The sequence below is a fragment of the Pezoporus flaviventris genome, unplaced genomic scaffold, assembly GCF_033815535.1.
Source record: "Pezoporus flaviventris isolate CSIRO_AGI_PZ_B2104156 unplaced genomic scaffold, CSIRO_AGI_Pfla_v1 ptg000013l, whole genome shotgun sequence".
Classification (NCBI taxonomy): domain Eukaryota; kingdom Metazoa; phylum Chordata; class Aves; order Psittaciformes; family Psittacidae; genus Pezoporus; species Pezoporus flaviventris.
This window is the reverse complement of record NW_026892561.1, coordinates 6451063-6463186: the sequence shown is the minus strand read 5'-3', so window position 1 is coordinate 6463186 and position 12124 is coordinate 6451063. Positions and strand designations below refer to the sequence as shown.

Below are 12124 nucleotides of genomic sequence, written 5' to 3'. Positions count from 1 at the left end.
CCCACTGTTGGAAGTAAAATACTGGGGTAAATAGCTCTTTGGTCTCTTATCATGAACTACAGTTATATATACTTATATATACTATATAACATATATACTTATATATAACTATATATAGTTATATATACTATATATAGCATATATAGGATACTAGATAAATATAGTGTATATAACTAGTATATATACACTACTTATATATACACACACCCTAATAGTATGCATAATACATACACTTTATGTAGTTATATATATATATTACTACATTTTTATAATATATAATATGAATATAATGGGTTTATAATATAGTAGTTATATATACTAGTTATGTATGCAACTAGTATGTATACAAATATATACATACTATAACATATAGTATATATGCTATGCATGCTACACTATATGCGCTATATATAGTAGATAGCATATTATATACTATATGCTATAGTGTATATGCAGTTAAATATACTGAGTATATATAACTACATAGATGCACACTATATATAGTTACACTGTGGTGTAATTATGTATCTGGACTCCTCTGATCCGGCATTAACTCTCATTCTTTTGGTTTTTAACTAAATGTAACCCTAACAAATTAAGAACAGTTTGTGCAAAGATGAGATTTTTGCTGACTATTTTTAAACAGCATTTATTGCAGCTTCTTGAAACAGTGGTTCAGAGTCTGCAGGTCTCTGTCTGCTTTGTGGTTATTGGTTCCTAGAAATTACACATTTCTCTTCATGCTGTGGGCAAGCGTCTCCACCTCCTTCATGAAGCGAAGGCACAGCTCTTCCTGCCATGGCAGAGCCACGCACTGAACAGCCACTGGCAGCCCCACAGCTCCTTCCACAGCCTGCAAAACATAAGCGTGGTGCCGAGTCAGAACACTCAGGGAAGCGCAAGAAAGAATGTTGTCTTATGACATTAGAGCACCTCCCGTATGAAGACAGGCTGAGGAAGTTGGGGCTGTTCAGCCTGGAGAAGAGAAGGCTGCGTGGAGACCTCATAGCAGCCTTCCAGTATCTGAAGGGGGCCTATAGGGATGCTGGGGAGGGACTCTTCATTAGGGACTGTAGTGATAGGACAAGGGGTAACGGGTTAAAAGTTAAACAGGGGAAGTTTAGATTGGATATAAGGAGGAAATTCTTTCCTGTTAGGGTGGTGAGGCACTGGAATGGGTTGCCCAAACAAGTGGTGAGTGTTCCATCCCTGACAGTGTTCAAGGCCGTGCCTTGGGTGACATGATCTAGTGTATGGTATCCTTGTCCATGGCAGGGTGTTGGAACTAGATGACATTAAGGTCCTTTGCAACCCAAACCATTCTGTGATTCTATGACATTATAGGAAGAGAAGACAAAGGAAAACGTGCACAGGGCAGTGTCAGGCCGAAGTACACCAGCCTGCCTGCACTGCGTGCAGGGTAGTAACATGGTGTATACAAACTGCGTGACTAAGCAAGCTCCCACTGTCATCAGATGTAGATAAGCCAGAGGTGTCACTGTGCCAGTGATAGCCTTCAGCTAACACTTAGCTCTTTCCTCACTGACCTCTTTCAGCCTCTTATCCCAAGGGTCTCCGTAGTGCCCTCGGTAATGCTTCAGTTCTTCTTCATCAGCTCTTGTGACTGTGCTGACCGGCACCACCCCAGCAGGGAAGTCTAAGACGTTGTATAAATTGGTATAGGAGGTCGCAGCTGGAAAAGGTCACACAAAGAATGGAGAAAGGCAAAACTGAGTGTGCTGGGCCAGCAGTGACGGTCAGATGATAATCTGGGTTGCACAAATTGCAGACTGCAGTTGCTGGATGTGAAGAGACCATGAAAACATGCTGCTTTCAAAGGGACTTTTGATGGAGAGGTTTGAACCACAGGCTCACATGGCTGCTGAGAACAGAGAGAGACCTATCCCTTACCTATCAGTCAGCTGGAGGTTAGATCTGCTCTGAGAGAGGCAGATAGGAGTACTTGATCGGATTCACAGTCTGTGTCTATGTCTCACGTATCCCAGGGAAAAATCCCAGCTACTTTTTCATGATAATCCAGATGCCCAGTTCTGTAACACCATCCTGGGGATTTAGGATCCCAAAGGGCCATTGCTAGGGGGATGGAGGACCCCAGCTGTTTGCTGGAAGCTATAAAACTACTGCCTTTTTCTGAAAGTCACAGGCAATGAGCTTTTCTGCTGCTTGCAGAGTCTTTGGTAATGCAAGATGGGCACATTCAGAAGAGCTTGGCCTTCTACTAAGGTCTACCACCCCTCTGACAACTCTCCTCACAGCCGCCTTCTGCTGCAAGAATAGCTCTTGGGCTTTCTACATGCAGAGAAAACTCACCCATGAATGGCTGGGACAGATGTGCCACTAATTGCTGCCCCATAATAATCCAAACACCTGATGGAGTTGGGTGCATGAGAAGACCCACTCTGGGGAGACCTTCCCCAGAGGGAAGACCAAGCACCACACATGGGGAATGTCCAAGAGACTGGAATATCTTGCTCCATCTCTGCCCACAAACACCACCATGGATGCATCCAGAGGCACCTCAATGGAGATTACCAAAGAGCTTCCCAGCATAGCCATGGTTAAAGGCTGGCCCCAGTGCAGGACAAAGAATCACATCCAGCCTCAGCTTCCTCCATTTGACAATGAATTCAGTGCGGTAAGCCTAGGAGGAAAGACAGAGATGACAAACAATATCTGTTGGATAGCAGTGGCAGATCAATGTCCTATGGCATGAAACAGGGAGGACAAAAACCTTCCTGGATACAACTGAAATGTAAAATAAAATCTGGAACGTGCTTTAAAAGAGCCAATGGATTTTGTTCTTCCATCCTTAGGTTTCCTGTTAGAATACCGTGTGCTGCCCTGAACTAGATATTAACGCTAGGTGGGCATTTCAGAGTTGGTTTATTCAAGTATTAATCCAGTCCTTCATATGAACAGTTTAGTCTTTGAATGTCATTGAATGGAGATCAACAATAGTTTGAAGAATTATGTCTAGCTGACTAAACAGTCAGGTTTCCTAAAAGCTTTGTTATTTTGGTAGGAGAACCTAGAAGATGTGAATTCAAAGTATTTTCACAAAACCTTTCATGCTGGATCAGGATACAGGTAAGTAAAAGCAGCAGCAAGAGACAGCAAGGCAAGCCTAAGCTCTTCCCCCTGCAGTGCAGGAAGCACAGCTTCAGACTTGGACTACAGATCGAAGAGATATCTAGCTTTGTAGTCTGGGTAACCACAGCTTTGCTGAACATCAGGCAATGAATGAATCCATCCCCAAAGAGCTGATCCACTTTGTCTTAGTAAGTAGACACAGATGGACCACAGCATGGCTGCTTCTGCAGCCGTATTCTGGTTACAGGGATGCATTTGTCCTGTGGTCCAGTCCCTGTTCTGCACAACTCCACATTTTCCGTACGAGGGTCTTCCATATCTCTCAGAGAGCTCCAGCCACGAGGCTGTTTTAGTCTGACCTCAGTTTCCATCTGCAGACTGACATCCTTCCTGCTGACAGGGGAACAAAGGAGATAGAGAGGTTTCCAGGAAACGCTCTCAACGCAGCTAACCTGATGGTTTTGTTCTGAGAGAAAAGCTGTTTGCTAGCCAAAAGTTTTGAATCAGCTTTTAGTTGCAGAGGAAAAAATGTGAATATGAGTTCACTGAAGAAAACAATTCAAAGTATCTCTGAGGCCAACAAGCCTTTTAAAGAGTTTTCTTTTCGGTTAGATTTGGAGGGGGTTTGTTTGCTTGTTTGCTTTTTGTGGTTGGTTTTTTTGTATGTGTGGTTTGGTTGGGGGAGAGGAATCAGTTTTCACCTAAAAAACCCCAAACCCATTTCCTTCCAAACACTCACATCTGCACAGTGACCAGGCAGGTTTTTCCTCTACCCTATAATGTCAGACCTGCTGCAAGTAAGCAGCATGTCCATTGAGTGACTGGCACTGATGGAGGCTGCGTGGTGCAGGATGCAGGCATGATTCTTCTCAGGGAGGGCTGAGAGGGTGCCCCAGGGAACACAGATCCTGCCTTATGGGAGGGAACCAAAACAGCTCGGCTTTGTCAGCCTTGCAAAACACCAGCTGAAAGGGCATACAACTGCTCTCTATAAATAGATCAAGGGCAAGTGAGGCAGTGGAAAATACCAGAGAGGAGAAGTTCTGTTTAAGCACAAGGACAGGAATAAAACGTGGATACACTGGAAGTGAATAAACAGCACAGGAAATATGAAGGTTTCCAACCATCAGAGAAGAGAGGAGCCAGACAATAAAAAATAACAAAGCAAGCATAAGCAATCAGAAAACTCAACTGGTTTTAAAGAGGAACCTGCACAGTGTGTGGGCAGCACTGGACTCAGTTGTCCAGGAGAACACTTCCTGTCCTATGTTCCTGATCCCAAATGAGATCATATGGGATCCACCTAAGCCAAAGAGTTCACAGCCACAGTTTCTGACTGCCAGGGTCTCTGCTGGATAGCTCAAGCATGGTCTTAGCTTCTGACAATAGCACCTGATGTCTGAAATGAAGGATTTACACCAAGAGACAGAAAAAACGAAGACTCATCTTTAGTGGCTGTACTTACATTTTTCCTGCTTAGAAAATGCAGGGCAAAGGATAATCTTTCTTCCCCATCCTCCACTAACAGAGACCTCCCTTGAGCTCTTAGCACTTCTTGCAAAGCTTGACTTTCAAAGAGCCTAGCTGCTTTATTTCCACCTGATCCATTTCCAACCCAGGATTCATCACAGAGTGCAAAGCAATTGCTTAGGAACTTCAGGGATCCCTCACTATATTTAGTAAGGAAAAAGGAAAAAAAATACCAAATTGACATTACCTCCACTGCTCCATGCTGATCCCAGAGGTTTTTGGCAGACCTGGAAAGGTGACAGAATTAATCAGCTTTGGGACTGTGGCAGCAGAACACGCTTAACAGCATGCAGTCAGCCCACTGTTATGGAAACTGTGCGAGCCTTCTGGGAACAAGGTAAAGTGTCACCCAGATGATTCCACTGGGCTCACACGTGCTTACAGATACAGCGAAAGAGCTTATGTTAAATCATGCCACCGGTCTTGGGGCTTTAGCACTTCGAAAAAGATCATGGCAGCTCTTCCAAATTCACTTTGGAAGTGAAAAACTCCCATTTTGATGTGTCTCTGTCTCTTTTGGAAGGGCAGGTACTTCACACCATGATGCACTTGCATGCAGAGACCTCTGTTCAACCTGGCGCGTGATGCTCTGGTACCAGAATCCACCTGATGGGGAAAGTAGCCTGTATCTCTCTGTGCTGATCTCCATAGCCCTGCCATGATGAGGATCCTTGAGCTCTTAAAATAATCCCCGATGGCATAACACTGTGCTAAGCTCAAGTGGTGCTGAGGCAACACACATTCATCTGGCTCAGCCTGTGCTGCACAGCCCTGTGACGGGGCTTTGTGCACAGCCATGTACCTGCACAAACCAGTGCATGCACTGTGTGTCCCCTTTCTCTAGAGCTACTTCAGCATGTCTTACCCCACTCCACAGAGAGCACTGAGATCCCCAGCGATTCTTGGGTACTTTCAGAGGGAAGAAAAAAAACTTGGGATTAGTCAACAACACCGCAGCTGAAATAGCTGGCTACCATGGGATTGCACTTTGGGCACACTTCTTGTCCCAGCAGAAGTGGCTCTGAAGAACAGGTATGGTTTTTAGTGAAGGGGTTTTACTCCCACATTAATTTATACATTTAATCGCAACAACCCACACCAATAAGGCTCTATGCCACACCGCTAGCCTTGGAGAGCATCTTCAAGGATGCTGTTTCAATACTTGCTAGTGATACCCATTCTCTTGGAGCCCAACCTTTATGTGGTTCATGAAATGGATCATATTTTGATATCCCCACACAAAAGTCCCACAGAAGTCTGTCAGACCCACTTTGTAAGTTCAGCCTGGGTTTAGGGACTAAGTGTATTCAAGTGTATTTCACTATGAAGCCCATCAGGGACTTAACATGAAGCAGCAAAGCACTCCCAGAGAGGAGCAGTCTATCTGCCTGCGTGCAGAAAATTCCCCACCTTGCAGATTTCCTGCAGCACAGACGAGACTCCTCCACACACTTACTATGGGTTTCAGAAGGATAGCGAAGATCCTTTTCACCAGAGCAGGAAGCCTGTAAGTATTGAACTGGAATCTCAGGGTGGGATCCACAATGTCTCCTTTGCTGGAAGGGCAGAGAGTGAAGAAGTCAGGACAAGCCTTCCATGCCAGAGCTACAGCAACAATAGTGCTGTTTCCAAAGCAGGGTTTGTCTCAGAGGGGAGTTGGTAGAAGACAAAACCTACCTGTTTTAATCTAAAACACTGAACAAAAGATGCTGATGTAGGGTTTAGATTCTCAGGTATGAATGCTCACTGCAAAGGCTGTCAGTGCCATAAAGGCTCTGGAGAGCTTTGCAGTGATGGGACCACATAAAACCCTGGGCATGTTTCACCTGAAGTGAGGGAGTGGCAGGGTGGGTATTTTGGTCCGTAGCCAGTGCAACTCATGGCACCTCCATAGCAAGTTTCATAATGTGTGATGTTTCCCATGTCCCAGGGATTAATCACACACAAAACCAGCTGCCACAGCACTGCTGACATGTGTTAGATTATCACCCTACCCCATTGTCTGTGCTTGCCAACTGCTCTTGTAATGTAGCTGCTGCTCATGCTGAATTCATCCTTTCAGATATTGCTCCCTGGCTGCTCATTACTCAGTTTTCACCCACAAGAACATAAACCACTGGCTATCAAGTTCCAGGTCTCCTGGCCCACACTGAAATGGGGTTTTTACTCACAAGCAGTCCATCAGGTGAGCACCACCATCCGAGAAAATCCCTCTGGTGAACAGCTCATCTACCATGTAGTCGATCTTGGGTGGTACAAAGGGAACAAGCTGCAACAAAACCATCCCCATTCAAGAAGCAACGATGACCGATGATTCAGAGCCCTCTGTCAACAGCCCGGCCTCACTAGTGAGGTAAGGGGGAAGCAATGGGAAGCTTAGGCCCTCCTTGCTGCTGTATTTCAGACCCCATTTTCAAGGGGACCTGGCTTAGCAGCATCTGCCCACTGTCCTTTCCCGTTTCCAAAGCATTAACACATACTGTGACGTCCCATCAGCTCCCTTCCTCCAATCCTTAAAGAAGCATTTCTAGAGGCTTCAAAACACCAAGTACTTTTAATATGCATCATTGGAACAGCTCCCATATAGAAATCCTCACTGGTGGAACCACAGGGTAATTTAGGATAGAGGAGGTCCCTGGAGGGTCAGCTATTCCAACCCCCTTCCCACTTACCCACCAAGACATCTGTAAACTGCATTTAGTGGCTGATGGATCATGCAAACTGCTGTGAGTTTGATATTTATGGAAACACTAAATACGATGAAATAAAAGCAGTGCTTTAGAAAAGGAATGACTTAGATATAGGAAGGTGATTCTCTTGTCTGCTAGGCAAGGAATATAAGCAAGGTCGCTTTGGTTTGAGAAGCAAGCTGTTGCATTTGCCTTCCTCTTCATGATCCTTGCAGCAGAAAGGGATGGTCCCTGATTTATGGGCAGCAAAAGCAGAATTGGGAAGTGACTTGTCCTAACTTTATGAGGAGCAGGATAACAGCTCCAGGCAACTGCAGGCATGAAAACCCACCGTATGCCCTGCATCCTGGAGGAGCTTTCTTGTCTCCTGAATAGCTCGTTTCATGCTGGGTGAGGGTTGGAAGTAGCCATCTCCTTCATAGTATCCAATCCGAAGTGGCTTTGAACTGGTGTAAACCTGTGAGAAGAAAAGCCATCACTTGCACCCATGGGACATACGAGATTGGACCATTCCCAGGGGTTACGGAAGCAGCAGCTGAGGTGTCCCGAATTGGAGGAATGATGGGAGCAGTAGGGCTGGTGGAAAGCAGTGCTGTCCAGTTCATAGATCTGTAGCAGTGGTCCTTGGTATGGCCTTTCTGACACCACCTCCTGCCCTGTGAACATGTCCCAGCTTCGAGATAGCAGGTATGATAGCACCTGTACAGACCACACGCCTGGGATGCCTGGCATGGACAGAGGTCAGGGGCCTCTTCTTCTAGGGTAAGAGACTGGTCTGTATTGTCTGGGTGTCAGGGAGAACTAAAAGGTCCTAGAATCCTGGGACCTAAGCCAGAAAGACATGATCAGATGGCAGAAGCAGAGAGCTAATGGCAAAGGTCAGTGACTTCAATCATGCTCTCTAATTAAAGGTGTGAGAAGTGAATTTCTCTCATCAGTAGAAATCAGCTCCTTTAGGGACTGGTCCAGGATGGAGCCAACAAGCTTGTTTTGGACATTGCTGGGATGGGAAGGGGTCAGTATCTGGCAGGTCTCATCAGTACAAGCCAACCCTGCTCTGTGGCTGCTCATGCTGTGTGTCCTCTGCTCAAAAGGACATTTGCTTCCCTGGGTCCTTCACTATCTTGAAACACGAAAACAGACAGGAATCTCCCAAGATCTTACTTCTGTTGTTGGGAAAATAGAGACATGGGATTGCCTCTGGGCCTTACCTCCTCATTGAAGGGGATGGGGGGCACAGTGGGGTCCAGCCGGAACATCTCATCACAGAGCAGCGCCTTCATGCAGAGGGCCAGGCTGTCCACATCCCTCGCCATTGGCCCCAGCGCTGGCACTACTGCAAGCAAAAAGGTCCTATCACTGCAGGAAGAGGTGCTGCCTCATAGTTACTGGTAGGGGTCCAGCATGGAAGAGTTTAGGTCAGGCTGGGGAAGAGGAATGGGAACCAGTGTAATGGGGAAGAGGAATGGGAACCAGTGTAATGGGGAAGAAGAGAGCGCTGAGTGACTGGCCATGAGACACATAATTGAGCAAGCACATCTGCTGGCATTTCAGCAGTAATAGGAGATGTAAAAAGCAAAGGTTCGATGGTAATAAGATGTCATCTGCACGGACTTACCTGATCCCATTCCTCCTATAGGAGAAACAACACCCAGTTTGCTAGGAACATAATGGGAGAAGCAGATTAGCTTCTTACTGTAAAGCAGGCCACCATGCTGAGGCGCAGACTTCCCATTTGGGAAGTGTTGGGACGTACCTGATCCTGTTGCCTGTGGGTTTGAGCCCACACAGCCCACAGAAGCTGGACGGCAGGCGGATGCTACCAGCTACATCTGACCCAATGCCCAGGATAGAGCCTCCCCCTGCAATCAGGGCTCCCTCCCCTCCTGAGGACCCCCCGGGGCTCTTCTGGTGGTTGAGAGGGTTCAGTGTCTGGCCAAAGACGAGGTTGCTGCAATCATAGCTGGGGAGAAGATGAGGAGCAGGTCAGTGAGGTAATTCTGTCTCTGCAAACCATAAATACAGGTCACAGAGCATCTGTGCGGGGATGAGTGTGGAATTAAGCCCAGCAGGTAGCACCAGCATGCAGAAGATATGTTGGGACGGTTGAGTTTAAGAAAAAAGAGGTATCAAATGCAAGAGAAATAATTTGAGACTGAAATGAACTCAACACGCATGATTAGCTCAGACTGATTAGACTTAGCCTGTGCACACGGGCCCACCCTCTGAGATAGCAGGGGTCACCTATCATAGTGTTTTCATGAAGGCAAACAGCAATTACTTCATCATTGTCTGTGGGACGTTGGTTCTCACGAAGGGGATTGCCCCCTGGTACTTTAGAACCTGGACGATGACGCTGTCTTCTTCCTTTACTTGGCCCAGGAACTTCACCATCCCTCCAGAGGAGATGTGGCCCTTGGGGATGAGAAGCAAAGCTCTTTAAGTATGGAGAGATGCTGTTTGGCTCTGTGACAATAACAGACACAAGCCCTGATGCCTCCCATGTCAAAGTTCCCACCTAACTTTTCTCACAAGCAGAACAGCATTCGAGTAGCCCAGGGAAAACCAGATCAGAGCAAGTGAGAAATTTCTGCATAAAACAAAACTTCCATCAGAAGAAAGGCAGGTTTGCTGGTCCCACGATATTTGGTCCAGAACATTCTTATCTGAGGGAACTCTTAGCCAGTCCTGATGAGGATGAGACATCCTGGCCTGTTCCCACCCCTAGGCCAAGAGGCATGGGAATTAGAGATGTACCTTGCAGTCAATGTGCTCCTTGATGCTGACGGGAATGCCATAGAGCAGCCCCTTCTCCTTCTGATTCTTCAGTTTCTGGAGTTGATCTTCACAGCCATGAATGAAGTCTGTCACACAGTTCACCTCCCGAGTCACCTCCAAAGCCTCTCCAGAACAGAGAAGAGCATTGACATAGATGAAGGGATGAAAGGAAGGAAGGAAACAATATTTAAATTGAGTTTTCCAATTGAAAGTTCAACCTCCTCAAGTCTCAATTATTCAGATCTTACTTACAAACTTCAGATATTTCTCGCTGCAGTAATTGTCCAGATTTCTGTCATGCACATGTACCCATAAACCACCCTTCAGACATCACATTATTGACAAACTGTAACCTTTAGCATTGCTGGTTCTCTCAGCAAATGAGCTGAGCTTTGATTTGAAAGCCCCCACTGCAGAAGAGCCCTGTAGCATCTCTCCCGTGCTGGAGGTACCACTCACTTTGCCCATATAGGTGTAGAGGATGCTTTCTGGGGACAGGGAACCATCCTTCAGTTTCTCCACCAGCTCCACCATTGTCAATGAAAGGATTTGCGCAGTCTGGGTGCTTGGATTCTGCAAAGGGCAGGAAGTCGGGTGCAGGGGGAAGAAACCAACAGAAGAGGCTGTTGTTGAGGCTGCAAATACCCAACTCTAATACGTGCCCAGCAATGACCTTGAATGGGAATTTAGGAGGCATTTCCTGTAGAAATGCAGGGGTCCCACATAGTGCTCTGTGTATTGGAGTGAGGAATGTGCTGATGGGGAATCTGTTGAGTCTTAGTTCATAAGAACAGAACCAAATAGGCAGAAAATGGGTGCTTGACTGGAGAGCTGCATGAACACGTAGGAGAGGTTTGAACTATCTGTGTTTACTCACAGATATGAGTGTGTGCTGAAGAGCAGTTCAACCAGCCAAAGTTTTACAAAATTTATCATAAATATGGGGGGAAAAAAAGTGTTGGGTTGTTTGCAACCTCCCCTCCCCAAGAAAAGAATGGCTGTAGGCTTTTATTATAGGTTCAAGACAAATCCCATGTCCAAGGACCTGACCTCCTAAAATCCAGGTACTTCTTTACCCAAGCATGGGCAGGAGGGAATGGCTTTTGGTTACCCATGTGCAGATGCTGGAGAGATGTGAAGCCCACCCCTGCTTGTACTTTGAGGATCCTGGGGCAGACAGGTCCCTATGAAAGGGCAGAGATAAGGAGGATGGCAGAGGAAAGGCTTAGCAGCTGGGATGGATGAGGAGAAAAGGGCATGGGGAGTTCTGGGGATCCCAAAGTCCCGTCTTTCATCCTCAGGATTCCCTTAAGAGGTCTCTACTAAGAAATGCTTCCTTTATGCTGTCTTTATAGGAGGTCTTTCTGTGGCAATGGAGGGTGGTGAACCTCCAGAGAATTTGTGATGACGTAAAAAGTGCACATGCCCTAAGCCCCACTCAAAGAGGGATCATATCAGCACTCCATTTCTTTAGTTATCCCAAATACAATCCCTTCCTCCCACACACACTTTCCCCCAAGGTACCTCTTGCTTAAACCCGTGAGCTGCCTTCTCCATTCGCTCCAGGGCCAGATTCCGTGCCCTCCTCGCCTCCTTCATCTTCTGCTGGATCTGCCTACGTTCCATCCACTTCAGCAGCACAACAACCGCTACTGAGCTGCACAGCAGAGCAGAGAGGGTGCGAGGGTCTCCCCATGATGCATCCAGGACCTGCCACAGTCGCTCTTGGGTCATGGTTCCTCTCCCAGTCCTTCCCGTTCCAGACCAGCTACAGACGCTTGGGTCTCCTGCCTTCTCCTAAGGAGGGCTGATGAATGCACACTGCGCAATCTGGCTATGCAAGATCAGTTCTGAAGCAGAGCTGCACTATCAAAGTCCATGTTAACATTAAAGTCTAGGAGTGGACGTTTTACACCACAGACTTTAAAGGGGCTGGCAGCTGGAGAAGCGCTGTGTTTCAGGCTGTAAAGCAGTGTGTTCAGCTCACACTGGGTTAGGGCGTGTTGCGGTCTAAG

The 12124-nt window shown here is 46.6% G+C and overlaps 1 protein-coding gene across 5 annotated transcripts; it reads right to left on the bottom strand.

Moving 5' to 3' along the window:
* Nucleotides 1-617: 617 nt before the first annotated feature.
* LOC133268367 (vitamin D3 hydroxylase-associated protein-like) lies at nucleotides 618-12006 on the bottom strand. 5 transcript variants are annotated; one of them, XM_061451334.1, is made up of 15 exons: nucleotides 11634-11997; nucleotides 10569-10682; nucleotides 10089-10232; nucleotides 9613-9746; nucleotides 9088-9294; nucleotides 8950-8990; nucleotides 8543-8667; nucleotides 7663-7788; nucleotides 6813-6910; nucleotides 6098-6197; nucleotides 5507-5550; nucleotides 4829-4868; nucleotides 2554-2662; nucleotides 1548-1693; nucleotides 618-853 (listed from the first exon to the last, which is right to left on the bottom strand). In XM_061451334.1, the coding sequence occupies exons 1-15, from the start codon at nucleotides 11841-11843 to the stop codon at nucleotides 725-727; spliced, it is 1767 nt and encodes a 588-aa protein (XP_061307318.1). In that variant the 5' UTR covers nucleotides 11844-11997; the 3' UTR covers nucleotides 618-724. The 5 variants fall into 5 exon arrangements, 3 of the variants coding, with proteins under 3 accessions (XP_061307318.1, XP_061307319.1, XP_061307320.1); XR_009743058.1 differs by lacking the exon at nucleotides 2554-2662 and having other exon boundaries at nucleotides 11634-12005; XM_061451335.1 differs by lacking the exon at nucleotides 2554-2662 and having other exon boundaries at nucleotides 6052-6197; nucleotides 11634-12002.
* Nucleotides 12007-12124: the final 118 nt, after the last annotated feature.

What these genes read in the sequence shown, in the direction of transcription:
- LOC133268367 (XM_061451334.1), bottom strand. Translation starts at nt 11,843, where the DNA reads ATGACCCAAGAGCGACTGTGGCAGGTCCTGGATGCATCATGGGGAGAC. An exon ending in TCTACACCTATATGGGCAAA is followed by an intron (nt 10,233 to 10,568) that starts GTGAGTGGTACC and finishes TGTTCTGGAGAG; the next exon opens with GCTTTGGAGGTGACTCGGGA. An exon ending in TCCAGGATGCAGGGCATACG is followed by an intron (nt 6,911 to 7,662) that starts GTGGGTTTTCAT and finishes GTTTTGTTGCAG; the next exon opens with CTTGTTCCCTTTGTACCACC.